Source organism: Vigna umbellata, chromosome 1 (assembly GCF_029865625.1).
Source record: "Vigna umbellata cultivar VRB3 chromosome 1, Vumbellata_1.0, whole genome shotgun sequence".
In the NCBI taxonomy this organism is placed as follows: Eukaryota; Viridiplantae; Streptophyta; class Magnoliopsida; order Fabales; family Fabaceae; genus Vigna; species Vigna umbellata.
In genome coordinates this window covers 68,396,186-68,416,122 of record NC_142165.1, presented here as the reverse complement: position 1 = coordinate 68,416,122, position 19,937 = coordinate 68,396,186, and the positions used below count along the sequence as shown (strand labels likewise).

General features: G+C 31.6%; 3 protein-coding genes across 3 annotated transcripts; 2 read left to right on the top strand and 1 right to left on the bottom strand.

Annotated features, from left to right (window-relative positions):
- Positions 1 to 662: 662 nt before the first annotated feature.
- Positions 663 to 1,208, bottom strand: LOC148206150 (uncharacterized). The gene has a single exon (XM_088106832.1). The coding sequence runs from the start codon at positions 1,206 to 1,208 to the stop codon at positions 663 to 665; it is 546 nt and encodes a 181-aa protein (XP_087962958.1).
- Positions 1,209 to 2,955: 1,747 nt separating this feature from the next.
- On the top strand, positions 2,956 to 17,225 carry LOC124848751 (peptidyl-prolyl cis-trans isomerase CYP18-1; the record flags this gene model as incomplete). The annotated part of the gene is made up of 7 exons (XM_088106825.1): positions 2,956 to 3,103; positions 3,219 to 3,278; positions 4,536 to 4,600; positions 14,611 to 14,685; positions 15,656 to 15,817; positions 16,558 to 16,716; positions 16,905 to 17,225. Coding segments are annotated over 7 exons (753 nt in total), but the record flags the coding sequence as incomplete, so codon positions are not given.
- LOC124848750 (Pentatricopeptide repeat (PPR) superfamily protein) lies at positions 4,607 to 9,453 on the top strand. The gene has a single exon (XM_088104110.1). The coding sequence runs from the start codon at positions 4,756 to 4,758 to the stop codon at positions 7,072 to 7,074; it is 2,319 nt and encodes a 772-aa protein (XP_087960236.1). The 5' UTR covers positions 4,607 to 4,755; the 3' UTR covers positions 7,075 to 9,453.
- Positions 17,226 to 19,937: the final 2,712 nt, after the last annotated feature.

The following is a 19,937-nucleotide window of genomic DNA, read 5'->3' as shown; positions in this document are numbered from 1 at the left end:
TCGGTTGAAAACCTAGGGTTTGATGCGGAAGCGGTTTGAGCGATGGAGAAGTGATTTTAGTCGGTGAGAAAGGATCTAATCGGTGGAGAATGGTCGTGAAGCAGAGATGAATATGTGATTCGGTGGATTGGGCAGACGTGAAGGTTTTGAGATTCTGAAGTAAAGAATCTCTCGGAGGCTTGTTGATGAGGATGAGGTTTGTGGTTGAAGAGCTTTCGAGAGAGAAAACGTAGGTGCGGACGCGAATTGATGATATGGAAGCTATGTGATGGAATCTCGTGAAGGAACGGCACGCGTGGCAGTAGACCTGATGCAAGCCACGAGGAAGCTATCAATTGGTGAGAGTGGCGTGAGATGGATGCTATGGAGGAGAGAGAATCTGATAATGTAAAATGAGAGAATGATAAGTGAGATGGAAGGGGGCTAGAGGAGATCCTTTGGGATTCTCTAGCTTTGACTTTCAAGGGAATTAATTTCTGGAGTTCTCTCTACAGAAAGTTTAATTCATTATTCTCAAAAGTACCTTACAAGAGGTGGTGGCATGTCTATATATAGGACTAAAAGTCCCTCCTATCTAGCACATGCCTAACACCTTTTACACATGTTTTTAATAAAAGTAAAAGAAATACTATACTAAACTAATTGGCCTTGGGCCCCGTGTATCAAACTTGGTCTTCTTTCTTTCTTTGTTTCACAACAATTAGAACTTCACAACCACAATCGAGTTTACAGGTACAAAGAGGTTCTGGACGAAAATTTTCTATCTCATCCCAAAGAATGCGCAGCTTGGTGAAATACTTAGAAATGGTAAGGTCACCTTGACGAAGAGTAGCAATGTCAAGTTGAAGGCTAGAAATGCGAGAGATACTTCCTTGAAAAAATTTGTTCTTTAGGTCGTTCCAGATCTCCGAGGCTTGGTTCATCCATATGATGCTTTGTCTGATGGACATGGAAACAGAGTGGACGATCCATGAGACAACCATGTTGTTTCTGCCATTATAGGCGACATGCTCTGGCTTGTCCTTTTCAGGTGGATGAACATTACCAAGAACGAATTCAAACTTGTTTTTGGCGTTGAGAGCTGTTAACATGGAGTGACACCAAGAGTGATAATTTGTATCATCGTGAACCGGTGAAACAAGGGCATCGACTGAATTCTCGTAGGGATGAAGGTACAAATTATTGTGGACCAAGCTGTCTTCTGCCATGACTGAAGCAAGAGCAAGAACAAGAAAAGAAAGACAAGAAAGGGAGAAGAGGAAATAGAGTTACGTAGTAGAGCTCTTCAAAAGAAGAGCTCTGATACCATATCAAGATAATAGACGAAATATGGGACAAAGAACATTCAACAAATTGGCAATACAAATCATGGGGGGAAGAAGCGTGAAGATCCTACCTTAAGGAGAAGAAGCAACAAATGAACCCTTAAGGGGAAGAAACAACAAATGAACCCAAAGCACATTGAATCAGTAACAAAGAGAAAAGTGAGAGAAAAGAATGACACGTCTCAAAGAAGTATCCAGAAAGATGTAATGAATTGAAAAGTGTAATGTATCTAGAGTCAAACAAAAGAGAAAAAAGAAAAGAGAAAGAAAAATATGTGCTGGGTTGAAAGGTGCATATCAGAAAGCAATGGTAGGTTTCAAACACTTTTCTTCCCAAAAAAATATCTTGATAAAACTATAACAAAAGCATTGAACTTCAAAACAGTCACAAAATATGATGATTGATCAGAATAAAATATTAATATACTTTGTCAAAAAAATTATATGAAGATTCGTTTAGAAAATCTTGTTAAGGTTTTTAGATTGTATAATTATTCTAAAATGTGATATGAAATATGTACATATTATAGTTTAGTGTGAATAGTATTACTAGAATATCATTTTAACCCTTATTATCGGTTTAAACTATTATCTTCAAGAGAAGATTGTTCATCTTCTTTTTCATTGGTCTTAGCATGTTTTAAAGAAGATAATTTCATTAAATTTTAGATATATTTTTATTCTTTAAATTTTGATGTAAAATTAAATTTTTTTTCTTATCTTGAATGTGTAAATAGCTTGATTTTTAAATTTTAAAAATATATAAATATAATTTATAAATTTAGATATCTTAAATTTTTTTATATTTTAAATTTAAGTTTGAATTATTTAAATTATTTAACATGTTCCAATTCAAATATCAATTTAAAATGACGTTTAATACAAAAAATAAATTAACCTCAATAGATTAGAATGACTATATTAATTCATTTTAAAATTTAAAACTAAAAATATATCAAAATTGAGACATAAAAAAATTTTAATTTTTTTAAAAAATTACAAACATAACTAATCTATATTAAATAAATAAAAATCCATAACAAAAAAACATAGAATTGAGTAAAAATTTGTCTATCAAAATACTTTTAGTTTCATAATGAATTTTATAATAGATATAAATTAAAGTTCAATAATGATTCGAGTGAAATATATTATATTTATGTGTAATTTTATTTCGTTCTTTATTCGCCTTCTACTCATCTTATTTGGTATTTCTATCTGTGTCGTAACACTTTTCCGATAATATGTTTAGAGTTATTCCACAATAAACATAACAGATATATTAAACCATAAAATAGACACACAAATATGCTAATTAATAATAATTATGCTATTTTAGTAAACTTGATGTCAAAACCTTATGGGAAACAAAAAAGAGAAGAAATTCCTCTTGTATGAGTCGAACAAGAAGTGAGATGGACATTGATAGATATTAAATTTCCGCATATCTTGATCTATCACTTTGAGAGGATGACATGATAAAAAAACACAGGGTTGAACTTTTTTCTTCATGTTGTAAATGTTAATGTTACTTCTCCGACACCTGTCCGGTGCAGATTCTATCTTGGTTTTGTCATTGAGGTAAGAAGCGTTGTTACCAAAAACTGAAAATAGGGTTTGTTTGACCTGACACCTCTATCGCAATAGTGAAAATAACAGTGGTTGCCACCAGTGCGTCGTCTTGCTTCCTCCTTCTCACCACTACTCACTTCAATCGTTGCCACCAGTTTCGTCGTCTCATCGGTTCCACTTTTTCACTGCCGTTGGGCTTAGGTTTGGTAAGTTTATCATTCATATATATCGCTCTACCACTAGGGATTGTTTCTCTTCCTTCATCTTTGACACCCCAACATCTGATTGTTGTGTTGTCCTGCACGAATCTTGTATGGTGAGCAAATCGCTGGACATTATTGGTGGAAGGTTCATTACAAGACAAGGATAGCCCGTTATCAGGTTTTTCTCTAACCTGTTATTCCAATTTCAATTTTTCTAAACGTAATTGCTACTGCTTCCTACATTTGATATGTCTGTAATTGCTATGGTTAAGTTCGAGTGGCACTACCTCTGGCATCATGTAAATATCTATCTAGTTTTGGGTTGTTCTCTATGGTGATTTTCCAAAAATTAGAGGCAGGGTAAAATTTGTTTTGTTCACCAAACCAATAGATGAAAATTGTACCCAGTGGAATCTGAATTTAAAAACGCCAATGTAACAAATTAGGAGGTGAGGTATTATTTTATAGAGCTATCAACAATAAACTTCCAGAGTAGAAGATTTTCCTTCTAAATAAGATTCTGAGATAGATCACGGCCATGTGCATAACATTATTCTGCAAAAGTAGAATACCTGATCCAATAAAATTTAATGATGCCATGGCGCTAAGTTAACATAAAATAAATTATATATAAAGCACAAAAATGCAGCAGGAAGCATATTGAAGCATGTAACTCAAGCAACTTGATTTGGGTTATTATCAAGACACGTGATAGTATTGGGCATAATTATATTTTTAACCAGAGTGCTTTGAGAATTTTTTATTTCTATGCATTTCCATACTACCTGACAGGTAAAACCAGTATTACTGAGATTTCACTCTTATTTTAGACTACTTGTTATGCATCACTGCTTTCGAGTTCTTGGATGTAACTAATGTAAATAGTAATACTTTCAGAAGATAAGCAAAGGAGTGTAGATATTGAGACCTTATGTGAGTTGTTGAATGTTGTTCTGAGATATGAATTCCCTGCTCAAGTTAATTTATTAACTGAGTATCGAAAGGTAGTGTAGGTTTTTATATAATAATAATATGCTGTGATGTTATGCTTGTCTGCATGTCGTGCTTAAACCTTTTCAGTTGCATGAAATGACTCTTGATAACAACTTTCAGCTATGTCCAGCAAATATGCTTGATTGTGAAGGATGTTAATACTTTCTTATCTTGTACTTAATTATTGTTCCACATTAAAACCACAGCTATTTGCTTATATAAAGTTTTTGTTTTCTTGTGTTTTCATGATCTAAAAGTAATGTACATTCTTGAAATATTTTCCCATGGAATGTGTATAATAAAACGATAGTAATTTCCCAAGGTTACTCCTTGTATGTGATACACACTAAAGTTGTGTTGTTTAGGTGGAAGATGTTGAAAAGACTTTTAATGCCCGTACACATTAAATTATTTCCTGATAGTTGAAATACTTAATTGACAGGTCCAAAATGCTACAGGACACTAAACATAGATCACTGGAGAAATTTTTATCGGTTTTTTAAGGAGGTAATGTTGTTTTTAACTTCTGGTTGAGTTTACTATCTGTTTGTGAGGTTAATTTGATTATTGATAAATATTATGAAGCCCTTAGTAAGTGTTAAGAAATTAAAATAGTGAGTTACTGTATAAGTTTCTACCAATTAGTGAGTTACTATACAGTAATGCCATACCCTCTCAAAATCCTCCATAAAGTGCCCTTACAACTATCATTCAAGCATGGCTCCAAATTCTTCCATGCACTCAAACATGAACACCACCTGTTCGACCTTATTCACCACCTAAATACTGCTTCGGTTAACCGGTCCATGCTCAACCATTTGCACAACCACCTCCCCTTTCAAGCTCTTGCTGCATTCAGGGACCAGTTTCGGTTGCATTCTCTTCAAAATGTTGACGATTGCACCCTTGCCTTGTCCCTCAAGGCATGTCAAGGAGATGTGAAACTTGGATGTCAAATCCATGGACTCCTGGTGAGTAGTGGGCTTGTTTTGCTTGTTTCCGTGTCTAATTCTCTCATGAAAATGTACTGCAAGTCTGGGAATTTTGGGAAGGCTTTGCTTGTATTTGAGAATTTGAGTCATCCTGACATAGTGTCTTGGAATACTATGCTTTCTGGGTTTGAGGAGGGTTTGGATGCTTTGCATTTTGCACGTTCTATGCATTTTCGTGGGATAGTTTTTGATCATGTGACATATACTACTGCTCTTTCATTCTGTTGGGGTGATCATGGGATTTTATTTGGGTTGCAATTGCATTCTCTTGTGGTTAAGTGTGGATTTGGTTGTGAAGTTTTTGTTCAGAATGCGCTTGTAACAATGTATTCAAGGTGGGTGATGTTAGATGAGGCTAGGAGAGTGTTTGATGAAATGCCCAAAAGAGATTTGGTTTCGTGGAATGCAATGATTTCAGGGTATGCTCAAAAAGGGGAATGTTATGGGTTGGAAGCAGTTTTATTGTTTGTCAACATGTTAAGTAACCATATATTAATCGACCATATTTCACTTACAAGTGCGGTTTCAGCTTGTGGTCACATGAGAAACTTAAAGCTTGGGAGGCAAATACATGGTTTGGCCCAAAAAGTGGGATATGGAACACATCTATCAGTTTGCAATGTTTTGATGTCAACTTATTCTAAATGTGAGGTCCCTAATGATGCAAAAGCTGTTTTCAAGGGCATTACTAATAGGAATGTAGTGTCTTGGACGACAATGATTTCTATTGACGAAGAAGATGCAATGTCTCTCTTTAATGCGATGAGAATTGATGGAGTATATCCAAATGACGTCACGTTTATAGGACTAATACATGCTGTAACAGTCAGGAATTTAGTGACAGAAGGTCTAACGATTCATGGGTTGTGCATAAAAAGTTGCTTTTCGTCAGAACAAACTGTCTCCAATAGCCTTGTTACCATGTATGCCAAATTTGAGTGCATTCAAGAATCAAAGAAGATTTTTGAGGAGCTTAACTATCATGAAACAATATCTTGGAATGCATTGATTTCAGGGTATGCTCAAAATGGCTTGTACAGAGAAGCTTTCTGTACATTTTTGTCTGCTATAAAGGTGGTAACGCCCAGCCAGTACACATTTAGTAGTGTGTTAAATGCTATTGCTGCTGCTGAGGATATATCATTGAAACATGGGCAATGTTGCCATTGTTACTTGCTCAAACTTGGTTTAAACACTGACCCAATTGTTTCAGGGGCTCTACTTGACATGTATGGCAAGCGTGGAAACATTATTGAGTCTCAAAGAGTGTTCGATGAGGCACTTGAACGAACCCAATATGCTTGGACAGCAATAATATCTGCCTATGCCCGCCATGGAGACTTTGAGGCTGTGATGAGTTTGTATATAGAAATGGAGAGGGAAGGAATCAGTCCTGACTGCATCACTTTTCTTTCTGTTTTGGCTGCTTGCTGTAGAAAGGGCATGGTTGATGTAGGCCATAGAGTATTTGAGTCTATGGTGAAGAAACATTCAATTGAGCCCTCCTCTGAACATTATTCTATTATGGTGGACATGTTGGGCCGTGCTGGACAACTAGACGAGGCAAAAGGGTTGATGCACCAGATTCCAGGAGGGCCTGGATTGTCTGTGTTGCAAAGTTTGCTTGGATCTTGTAGAATACATGGGAATCTGGAGATGGCTGAGAAAGTTGTCTGTAGTTTGATAGAAATGGATCCAACAAGTTCGGGTCCATATGTGTTAATGGCAAACATGTATGCAGAAAAAGGGAAGTGGGAGAAAGTTGCTGAAGTGCGAAAAAAGATGAGAGGGAGGGGAGTAAAGAAGGAAGTGGGATTTAGTTGGGTGGATGTTTCTAGTGTTGATTCCTTGTATTTGCATAGTTTCTCCTCTGGGGATAAGTCACATCCTGAGTATGTGAATATTTGTAAAATGGCAGAGTTTCTGGGATTGCAAATGAATTTTTTGAAAGAGAGCATGGAGAGGGAAGGAGAGTGGTGTCATGAGTAACAAATCCTAAAATAAATGAGGAATTATATTGATGAGGTATGCACTTCTAACTTGGTCTTACTCATTAATTTTTTTTTTTCAGGTTGAATTATGTTAAAAATGTATGCCCTATAACTTTCTAAGTTTGGTTTTGTTGGTTTTGCTTTAACTACTTTTTTTGCAAAAAGAAAAGCACTGAGCAAAATATATTAAACATTTCTGTTTATAAACGCATCATAGGTTTTGTTCTAACCTAGACTCTGTTAATTAAGGAATTCAGAAAAATTAGGGATTTATGTTTATGGCCTTTCGTATATGTTTTTGTCTACACGTGTCTTAGAAAATATAGAAATTTTTGTTATTGCCTTTAATATGAAAAACGGTGACAGTACGAGTAGTTTGATGGATACAGTTCTTATATTACCTTGTTTACAGTAACAATTTTTTATTTTGAACAGCTTGATTTGTATTAGTAAAAATGCTAATAATTTTGATTTTGGTCAATTTAGTTCTGTTTAACACTTTGATGGAGAAAGATGAATAACTTTCTGATAATTATTCAGCAAATAATTTGACTCCCTTTTATATACAGAGACAAACACATAAGTATCCTTAATCCATAATATCAGAATATTTAATGCTCTTAAAGATTGATTTGGTAATATTTTCTTAATGTACAAGAATTCATTTTCTTAAACATTTGAAACGTTAAATTTATTCGATTTCAATGATATCACGAGCAGAATTGATTATCATCATAAACCTTACTCCAGAAGATAACACAACGCAACGAATCCCTTTCTACAAGAATCTACTAGTTATTGAAAATCGAAGGTTTTTATTCAGAACTCACCTCGAATCTTATTCACTTACACACCTATTGTGTTTATATGTTAATTCAACTTCTTTCGACTCACTCTGTAGGGATTGAGGTTGGTTAAAATTTTGCTTGAATGCTTGATCTAGAGCGTTGTTGGGTCTCACTTAATAAATGATTGTTTATGAAATGTTTTGAATTGGATATTTTTAATAAGGCTTAATAGGTTATTTTGTCAAGTTAACAACTGAATTTCCGTTTAGTATCCAGTTTTAAAAATGCATCTATTGAGTGTCAAAGTTGTAAAAATTGTATAAATAAAGTCCCCTCTGTTAAATTGGCTTAAACGGAGTTAACTCTACGCTGACGTGGCTGTATTTTTTTTCTCTCTCCTATGCTTTTTTTGCCATATTTTTCTCTCTCTTCCTGCTGCTGCTGCCTTTTCTTGTCTCACTTCTTCTCCTTCTAGTGCTTTATTTCAGAAACCCCAGACACAGGTACCAACCACTGCTCGCTAAGGGTTTTCCTTTTGGTTGAGATTGAAACCAAAAGCTTCTTCATTTTCAATAATCCTAATCACCACTCTCATTCTTCTCGTATTCTTCTTCTTCTCGATAAACCCTCCTTCTCCTAGTGTCACAATGTCACAGTGAAATTCTCTTTCTTTCTTTCTCTTTGGTTTGATATCACAAGATCGTTGGTTACTTGGAGTCCGAACTTGTAACGTCTTTCATCGGAATATTCCTCCTGGAAATGGGGTTTCTTAATAGCCACTGAGGATTAACAAAGATGGGTGATGAAGAGGAATTCGCCGGAGCTTCTGGTCTACGGCGAGCGGTGGAGCACATCCTTGCCGTGCTTTCTCTGTCACACTCGATTCGTGTCTTCGCGGGAAAATGAGAGCTCATTCGTAACAAGCTGGAGGAGCTTCACAGAGGTTTAGTTGCCACCGAGAACTGCGACTCCGGGGAGAGCCCGTCGCTTTCAGGGTTAGTGGTGGTGGCGGCCACCGCAATGGAATGCCACGATCTGTTTCTTACAGGAGGAGACTGTTAAGGTGGTTTCTTTGGTTGCTGGTTTTGATTCTTACAAAGGGGTTTTGATTGGGGCGGGGGTGATTTCTCTTTTGGTTCTGGATTTGGTGAAGTTGACTGAAAATTCGGACAATGCTTGGTGTGTTTCGGACAATGAAGGTAAAAGTGTGTCAAGCAAAGCAGTTGCAGAAGCTGAGGGGTTTCAGAGTATCATACATGAGCATTTTAACGTGTTGGAGAAACAATACAGAGAAGCTAAAAAGACCACGCACCTGCTGCATGCAGAGTCCTGTGTGATATCAGAAGAGTGGAAAAGCTTCCAAATCTTAAATTTGGAGATATGCATGGAGATAGGAGATTCAATCACGGATGACATTGTAAGCGAAATAATTGATTTTTTTTAAGAAGGCCATGTCCATGTTCACTGGAACTGTAATTTGCTTGGTTTAGTTTTAGCATCACTGTTGAATGTATAAACATTCAAAACTATTAAGGATTCCCCTGCTGTTGTAAATTCACTTTGCAGAATTTAGTTCAAATTATGATATATTTGATGTGTCAACACTAAAATAGAAGGAAATACATCAGTAATACAGAAGGAAACACATCACTAATAAAATCTGAGTGGAATAAGAAACTGACACACTCAAAACATTAAAAGATGCCTTACGATTATTAAAAGATGGGAGGAAGAGAGAGAAAAATATGGCAGATAAAGCATAGGACAGAGAAAAAAAATACAGCCACGTCAGCGTGGAGTTAATTCCGTTTAAGCCAATTTAACGGAGGGAACTTCATTTATACAATTTTTACAACTTTGGCACTCAATAGATGCATTTTTAAAACTGGATACTAAACAGAAATTCAGCTCTTAACTTAGGGACGAAATAACCTATTAAGCCTTTTAATAATAAGTTAATCTACTGATTAAGTTATGCATTTAAAGTATAGAGTTTCGTTAAATTGGATTTTGAATTTAGTTTAGATAAATAGAATAATTTTTTATAACTTTTTTATAATACTTTATGAATTTGATGTGAGTATAATTATGACTATTGTTGATTTGAAACGAGTAGAAGATAATATTTAAATAATTCATTTCTTGTACTGTATTTGAATTGTTTATAAGTTATATGGTTAAAATGTTTTTGAAAATATTTTTGAAAATTGGTTTGATTTTGTTAAAATTGATTTTTCTGGTATTTTTGTCCAAGTAAAAATAAACAGAAAATGGAATCTGACTCTTGATCTTACTTTTTCTCAAGCAAAATTAGAGCTGAAAAGGCATTGTTTTCGATCCTCTTTGCGCTTTAAGTGAAGGTTTTTTTTTCTGTTAAGCCCAGATGATACAGTATATTCCATTAGATGGTTTGAATAAGACCTTTAAGTAATTTTGATGACAATTAATAGTATTAATGATGAAAGTCAATATGATTATTTATCTAATCTATTTAATTATTTAATTATGCAAATAAAGGATTTTAAGACGAAAATATTTTTATCAAGTTTTATCAAAAGATTAGATGAATACATGACCTCATTTATCATGTATTGTGTATTGTTTATTGTCTGGCTTGTGTTTTTCAATGATAAATAAAATAGTTTAGTCATTTTTATAATATAGGCTTAAATACTTAGTTCGTCCTCGTGTTAAGAGGTGAATTTCTCTTTAGTATCCGATTTTAAAAATGAAAACATTGAGTTCTTATGTTATGAAAAGTGTATAAATAAAGTTCTGTTCGTTAAGTTGACAACAACGGCGTTAAGTCCATGCTGATGTGGTCGTATTTTTTCTCTTCTCTCTTCTGCTGTCCAACTTTTTCTATCTCTTGTTCAGTTTTTTCTTTGATGATTTATTGAACTTGTTCTTTTTTTGTGGACTTTATTCATATATTTTTCATAAAATAGGGACACAATGTCTTCATTTTTAAAATCGGATACTAAACAGAAATTCACCCTTTAACATTAACATGGAGACAAAGTAAGCATTTAAGCCTATAATATAATATCACATCAAGTTAAGAACAATCTTAACGAATATTTTATATGTGAATTAATTTCTTAAAACTTAATTATAGAAACAAATCAGTTTATATATGATCTTTCTGACATATTTGTATAATTTGTTTTAAAGAGTTTCCTTTAGAATAAATATTCTTTAAGGTTGAAGAATATATAATATCAAATCTTTTTAAAGCAAATATTATCTAATAACATTATAAAAGATATGATCAAAGTTTTCTTAAGAATCAATGGTCATTTTATCTCTAAATAAAAACAAGTTATTTATGTTAAGTTTGATTTTCTTAATTATCTGTGTATATTTTAAAATTGTTTTCATAGCAGAACCAAAAGAAAGAAAGTTTTGAAGATGACATTGAAGATTTTATCAAAACCTTTTTTTAGCATCCAATATGAAGATGATGATAAAAATCCTGCATCATCAAATGTTTCCGTTTTAAAAGTCATAATGGTTATCTTTTCTGAAGATATGAAAAGACTTTAAGTTGAAGATACACAAAGAAAGTTTGAAAAAGTGAAAAAGAGAAAAAAAAAACATACTCACAATACATATGTAAAGATACAATCTTGTGCTTACAAAGTCTTATAGTAATCGTGTCGAGATCAAATTGTCTGCTGGCTGTGTAAAAATCTTTTGCAAAGTTCTTCATTCTATAAAATTATTCTTATGAGTTTAAATTATTCTCTTTATGGAGAGTTTATCTTTTTTCTTGATAGTTTTTAATTTCAACGAGAGATTTAGAAGTATTTACTTAGGGGAGTTTATATTTGTTATTATCTCGAGATATTTATATTTATATAATCTATAAATATTTGTGTACTAAATTAACTTAAAGAGGTTTGTGTACTTTTTATAATAATGTGATTAGTAGAACATATTTAAGTTATGTGTTTAAGGGAGTCCATGGTAAACTAGTGTAAAATCTTTTTTATGCTTGATCTATTTATTTTAAGTTATGTTTAGTTTTGTGTTGTGCAAAAAAAGTCGGAGACTCTGTTTGATTCTCCTTTTATACTCTATTGTCTCAACATTATTTAAGCAAAAATAACACTATAATTCAATCTTTAACTCTTAGGTTAAGTGAGAAAATTTTCATTCAAAGTAAAAAAATGTTCCTTAAAGATTAAAAATATATTTTTGGATATTATTTATTTATTTATTTTGTCATTGTAATGGATTGTATTTGAAATATGAAAATGATTATTAAGAATGATAAGAATTATATGAATTTATGGTCACATATACATGATCACATATAAATTATTGTTTGATTTATGTATTAACTATTAACACTTACACTTTGTTTACTTGAATGAATTTGGGGTTGAATGAATTTGAGAGTATTTAAAAGTAAATTTTTTGTTGTTTATTTGATTGGATTTGGAGGTAAGTGAGAGTGAATTTGGAAGTAAATTTTTTTAATTTGTCACATTAATCAAATCCTACACTAATTCTCACAAATTTTACTTCCAAATCCACTCTCACTTACCTCCAAATCCACTCAAATAAACAACAAAAAATTTACTTTCAAATCCTTTCAAATTCATTCAATCACTCTCCCCCAAATCCATTCAAGTGAACAAAGCCTTAGGTTGTAATAATCCTTGTTTTACCAATAATATAAGTCACATAGAATAAGATATCACGAACCACCATGACAACTCTAACACCTACACCACCATATTTCAAACAAAACCAAATGACAAACAACTTTACCTCCAAGAACCACCAATTAATCTCTACCATCTACAATAGTTAAAAACTACATCCTCCACTTCCTACGCTAGCCACTCAAATCCACCACGAGGTTAACATCACCAAATGAACCAACTTCACAACGTGCACGTACTAGTTCCAACTTGCCTTTCCATCATGGATCTCTTACAACATAAAGAAGTATTGAAATGAGTTAGAACGCTATGAAATCGATTTTAATATTCCTAGAATGAATTACAACGCCTCATAGAATCAATTCCAAGCTTTTGGAATTGATTCCATATGAATAGGAATTAGTTACGCTTGTTGAAATCAGTTATGAGCTTTAATGGAACGGATTCCATTTTTTGTCTTAGTGTATGGTGGAATCGATTATATGCAAAGGGGAATTGGTTCCCTCTCCTTCATCTTTAACCTCCTCATCTCCATCTTCACCATCATGGAGGTTGCCCATGATACAATACTAACAACTTAATAGCATAGTTGGGAAACTCGGCAACAAACCTTAACAAATTAGCAACAACCCTTACAAGCTTGTCATCACACGTTAAAATCTTGATAGTACATGTTAAAACCTTGGCAGTATACCCTAACAGGTCCACAACACAACTTAGCAATTCAGTAGCATGTCTTAATAGCTTAACAACATACCTTAACAACTCAGCAACACTCGTTAATACATTTGCATCACACATCATAGCTTGACAACACACCTCCTATCGTTGAATATAGACCTCTGACCTATGAACCACACACACAAATAACTCACTTGAAAAAACTTCAAACACCACTCTATCTACTACTACAAACGAACCTAGTTTCTCATTCTCTATATCTCAAAACTTATACATTCACTAACCATCTTGTCTATATTTAATGATTTGATGAAAGGTCAAATAAAAAAGTTTACAAAACAAACTCATTCATATGTGTAGCTTGTGGATATTGTTTTTATTATATTTATTATTATTATATTATTATTAATATATAGTAAAACGAAAACATACCGTTCTGGTTCTCTCACTAAAATCAGTTCCATTACCTTTTTCCTTTGCGAATGTAACACCATTCAGAATCGATCCTCTCCCGCACATCTCATCAAATAACTTTCTGATAATTATACAGCAAATAATTTGATCCCTTTATATATAGAGACAAACACTTAAACGTAATATCAGACAACTTAAAGCTCTTAAAGATTGATTTAATAATATTTTCTTAATGTCCTAAAATTCATTTTTATTGAAAGTATTCAATTACCACATTCATCCAAACAGCTACATTTGAAACGCTAGATTTAGTCAAGTTCAATGATATCACGAACTTTAATACTTATCACATTTAATAAATAACAATTTTAAAATTTTTATGTTACTTTTTTTACCCAAACCTTAGTCACCCATACTTTTCAAATTAAACCATTTCAACTTGTCTAAAATTTTTTTTAATAATTTCTTCTTAAATCCAAGTCAGTTTGTATCTTTTTTAAGTTGTAGTTTTTGTATTACTGTAATTTTAATCTTAAACTCAATTTTACATAGTTTACCTTTTACATTTTAATTAATTATGTTATTTCTTAAAAATATCTTACATTGTTATATTAGGTTGAAGATTTAATTAAACCAAAATAAAATAAAAAGAAATATATATATTTTTTAATTTTTAAAAATACGGAGACAAATCGCAAAACATGGTTCTCTTTCAGAATTATCTTCAAAAACTTTACTCTGAAATCCAGAAAATAACATAACGCAACGAATCCCTTTTCACAAGAATCTTCCAGTTATTGAAAATCAAAGGTTTTTATTCAGAACTCACTCACGACTCGTTCGTTCGAATCAAAACAGTTCGAATACAATGGTTTGTGGAATCACTCGTTCAGTCTTATTCCCTTTTGTGTCTATCTGTCAATTCAATTGCTTCAAACTTACTATGCTTTCGTTTTTGTGTTCTTTTTTTTTTCTCAGTCGGTGACTCTGCACACAAACCTAGGTGACATCAAGTGCGAAATCTTCTGCGACGAGGTTCCCAAAACCTCCGAGGTTTATTTCTCCCCGTAATTTCAGTTATACTGTCCTTAATTTGTTTTCGAATTGTTTTTTAGAAGAAAAAATTCGAAGTTATTTGTTTTCGTTACCCTAACGACTGCCGTTTATGAACAGAGGACACAGCCTAGACGCGTGCGTACTTGTGCTTTTAGGCCTAGTTTTCGTTTACTTAGTATGTGCATTTCAACTCAATTTTTTGTTAGATATAATTTCTATGATGATTGGAGAAGAACACTAATTGTGTGTGGATGGATGCTTTTTAAGTTGAATTAGGTAAAATTGGTTTTAATGTGATGTGCTTTATGTTTAAATTGAGTTCAAAATTATGCAAATTTGACATCGAGGTCAACAAAATTACTCTTATTCAATTTGTTTTTTTCAAAATTATGGTTGTTCTAAAAAAAGAAGACTCAAATTGGTTTTGGTACCCCAATTGTCGAAAGTAGTGACAATACTTACAGCGAGCTTGCTCTTTTTGTGAATTTTAATGCAAATATTTGTTGTGCTGAATACTGAGCTGTAATTTCAATTTTGATTGCAACACTAAAAGTAGCGAATAAGCTCTTCTAAGTTTTAGGCTTGTAGACCTAATAAACTGTTCTAGGATAGTTGGAATTATCTGTGACCGTGAGCAAGATCAGTCAGTTGTGGAATTTATTAGCGGGAGTTGTGTGTAATCATTCCAAAGTTTTAAATTGCTTTCTCAGTTACATTTTCCTCGTGGTCCTTAATGCTTTAGGAAACGGCAGAGAAATGCAGCTGATGTGGCAATTGCAATCACATACCATTTTAAAAATCCTCGATTCATGCAGTCATGAATCCGGACTGTTAGGGAATGTATGAATTCGTGATTTAGCTTAATAATGATTGAAACTTTTGTCCTCTGTCTGAGGGGTTACTACTGGTTTTTCTGTATTAAAGGACTAACAGTTGAGTTCTCGTGTGTAAATGTGTTTTAATCCAGAACTTTTTAGCGCTGTGTGCAAGTGGTTACTATGATGGGACTGTATTTCACCGCAACATCAAGGGTTTTATGATTCAAGGTGGAGATCCCACTGGAACTGGCAAAGGGGGAACCAGTATATGGGGCAAGAAATTTAATGACGAGATACGAGAATCACTGAAGGTGAGTTCAACCACGATGAATCCATGTCTTGAGTTCTTTTGTTCTGTCAGGTAGTAATTCATTGATCTGTTGGAAGAGGTCAGACATAGGTGCAAATATGATTTCTATTTTATGTCTCGATTTCTATTCGTGTTTGATGCATTTTTAAGATAAAATATGTCAGGACATAGGATGCAAATTATTTTTTGTTCTGCTCAAAAGGGTTGAAATGTTTGTTATGCTTGTGTTGATTCTCAACGTCCGTGTTGGAATTTGAGCATGGAATACAATTGAGATGTACTTTTGTCAGGATGATGCAATTGAAGACATTTATGTGCAAAATGGCTTTGTAGGTTTTTCAAAGCAGTTTGTCTTATTTGAGAGTTATCTCTATAACTGAAAATAATTGACTAAGCTGCTTTATCTGAAACAGGAGTTATTTTCTTGCAACTTTTAACTGTATTTTTTTTTTTTATTTTACGATATGCATTTATATATGTCTTGATTGGCTTATTCTTCTGGTTCATGAATGTCAATTTTATTATATTGAAATATAATCATCTTAAGGCTGTTATATTTCAGTATCTCATCAAATGTGGTTAATTTATAATATTGTTTATGATGTTACTTGTGAGCTGTGGTATGAGATTAGATAGTGACGGAATTTTCATTTTTGATTTGTTTTTATGAAGCAATAATTGTCGGCATTTCTTCCGCTGATGATTATTGTAGTTAACAAGTTGCCCTCGTTTATGTATCAGCATAATGCTAGGGGAATATTGGCAATGGCTAACAGTGGTCCAAATACTAACGGAAGTCAGTTCTTCATAACTTACGCAAAACAGCCACATTTAAATGGGCTATACACTGTGTTTGGAAGAGTAATTCATGGATTCGAAGTTCTTGATCTCATGGAAAAGGTATCTTATTCTTATGTCATCATTGTAATTGATTTTTCACTTTTAAACAAAAGTTAGGTTGAATTGGTCCTGGCTTGGTTTGGCAACTCAATCAATATCTGCATTTCTTTTGGTGTGATATTCATGCGACTTGTCAAGAGAATATGTGTAATCACAAAGAATAAATAATACTCTTTTTTGTCGTGCAGACTCAAACTGGAGCAGGAGATCGACCACTTGCCGAGATAAGGCTCAATCGTGTAACAATACACGCTAATCCTCTTGCTGGTTGATTTTTGTCTCAACAGTTTTTTCTTTTGTAAAATCTAAGTTTAGGACAGGGGAATTATTCTTAAGACTGATTTGAGTGTCTTTCTTTCGTGCTTACCAACTTCCAATTCAAAGAAGCATTTTGAGAAAGTAGTAAAAATGTATATTGAATTGCGAGTTTGGTGCTATATTTAGCTTTGTATCATGATTCTCATATAGTGCTCAACTAACCACTAATATATTATCTATTTAACATTCAATTTGACTCATTAAAATATGCATTTTTTTTGGTCATAGAAAGTTTTTTTTTTTTTTAATACAAATGAGTTTTCCAAATCGTGAATGTATTTACCAGTGATGGCTTAATGATATTAAATGTCTGGAGATGTTTTCAAAAATTAATTTGTATACATGTAATTTTAAGGATAAAAGTAACTTTGTCATAGAAACCTTTTTGGATACATGAATGAGGCTATTTGCATCTCCTTCCATGGAATTATGATGTCAAAATAGGTAACCTTTTGCAGACCGAACTTATTTAAAGGAACTATTTTCACTTCAATTTTAAAATAGTTATTTTGAAATAAATTTTAGTTTTTTTTTATATTTAATAAAATAAATAAGACTTTATAATTAAAATAGAAATGTTCATACACTACATAATATATTAAAAGATTTAAAGTGTTACAATTATTCATTTTTTCAATTTTATAACCTTCAAATGTTCTAGATTTTAAGATTAATTTCAAACAAATTAGGTTCAATTTTTCAATTAATTATAAAAAAATAACTTTTAACGGACTCGATCTCATAGAAGATTGAATTGAGCAGCAGGAAATTTTGAATCATCTTGCATATACATCTTGGAATGGATTTTCCTGGAAAAAAAGAACCTCTTTCCTTCACCTTTCTTAGGATTTGTTTAAGTGATTTTTAAGATTTCTTAAGAAAAGAAAGTTAACATAAGTGTATATATAAATTACAAAAAGAAATTAAATTTAATACGAAAAATTATATAAATTAATTTATGCAGGATTTAATTTTAGTTTATAATGATTTTTTCTATGTTAAATGTTTATGAAGAAATTTATTTTTGTTAGGATGGTTGACACGATTGTTGTAACTTGGTCCAATGACACATGAAAATGAAAATATTTGTACTTCTTAACACAAATTTGTTGTTTTTGTTTGAAAAATGGTGTATTGAGCAATAATAACTGCTAAGTATTATTGGGTGTGAATATTAACGTATCGAACCATAATAATTTTGCTATGTACTTTATCTTATTAAGCTTCTAAGAAATACAAAAGTTTTCCCTCAGTTTTCCATTTTGCAAGAAAAATTCTTCACATCATCAATTTTTAAAAGTTGTTTAGAAAATTGTAAAAGTGTGGATTTGTTGGGATAATCATTCTTTGTGAGAAATCTTTCTGCTCGTCTTAATCCGTTATCTTTCTTCTCCACCCACAATCTTTCCCTCTTTTCAACATCATTTATTTATATTATATTTTCTTCTTCTTATGCTCATAAAAAAATCGATCTTTAACTTCTATTTCTTCTTTATATATAAGAAGCTTCAAATACTTCCTTCTAATTAATTTTAATTTTTATTAAATATGTTTTTATTCTTTATATTTAGATGTAAAATTATTATTCTAAACTTTGATATATTTTTTGATTATCAAAATTATATTTCTTTTAACTTGGCAATCTTAATTTTTTTAATTTTTTTAAATAGTAGTTTAAACTAATATCTGCATTGGAACATGTTTTTTAATTTGTTAAATAATATTTTAAATTAATATTTAAATTAGAATATATCAAAATATTATAAATAACACAAAAAATAACTTTTAAATTTGTTTAACACATGAAAAAAATTTAATACAATTAATTTATAAAAAGTATATTTATTTATTTTTAAACTTTAAAAATAAAAATATAATGATATTTAAAAATTTCAATTTTACATCAAAATTAAAAACTAATCATATTCAACCCTTAATCTTTCCATGATTTATACTAAAAATATCAATTTAAATTCACCCAAGTTGTCTAAATTTAATAATTATGAAGTGTTTAATAATACAAAAGCCAGTAGCATATATAAGATCAATAAATTAATACATTAATAATTGTTTTGCTGTGGTGCATGAGATTCCAGTGGCAGCATCTGCTTTCACCCAGAGCTATAATTGCACTTGTTTAAAAATTGTCACCATCATCTTTCTTCAGATGGAAGCAGATCAAAATATTCATTGATCAATAATATCAAATTTCTACACATACTTTCACTTAAATATCATAATTTTCTCTATCTATCACACATTTTTTTCAAACTTAAGAGTTACATGATTTTTCATTTCACATCCAAAACAGAATCATATTTTTAATATAACAATTTCATGTTCAACTAACAATTTGAAAAACTTTTCTCATAAGTAACTTTAGATTGTTTGCTTCACATTCTAAATTCAGTTTTTCATTTCATAGAAACAGTTCCTTTACCATGAAAAGTATTATTTAAATATGTTGACTTAATATAGTTTCTTTTTAATAAAGTTTTTAATTTTGTTTTGGACCTATAATATTTCTTTCAAACTTCTCATCTTTGATATCTTTTGTAATTTTAATTTACTCCAACATAATTTTTTGGAGACAAAAGAATATATTTTCTTTTAAAAATATAGGTTAAATATATTTTTAATCTTTAAATTTGAATTTAAAATTAAAATTAATATTTATCTTAAATTTTAAGATAAATATAATATCTTCGTAGTCTAATTATATTAAATTATTTTATCAATCAAACAATATTTATAATAATTCAAAAATTATATTAAATTATTTATATTATTTGACACACTCCAAAACTTAAATATCAGTCTAAAACATCATCTAACATATAAAATCTAACACCATTAGTTTAAAATGATTATATTTATTGTTTTTTAAATTTAGAATTAAAATA

Coding starts and splice junctions, on each gene's coding strand:
- LOC148206150 (XM_088106832.1), bottom strand. CDS start 1,208: ATGGCAGAAGACAGCTTGGTCCACAATAATTTGTACCTTCATCCCTAC.
- LOC124848750 (XM_088104110.1), top strand. CDS start 4,756: ATGCCATACCCTCTCAAAATCCTCCATAAAGTGCCCTTACAACTATCA.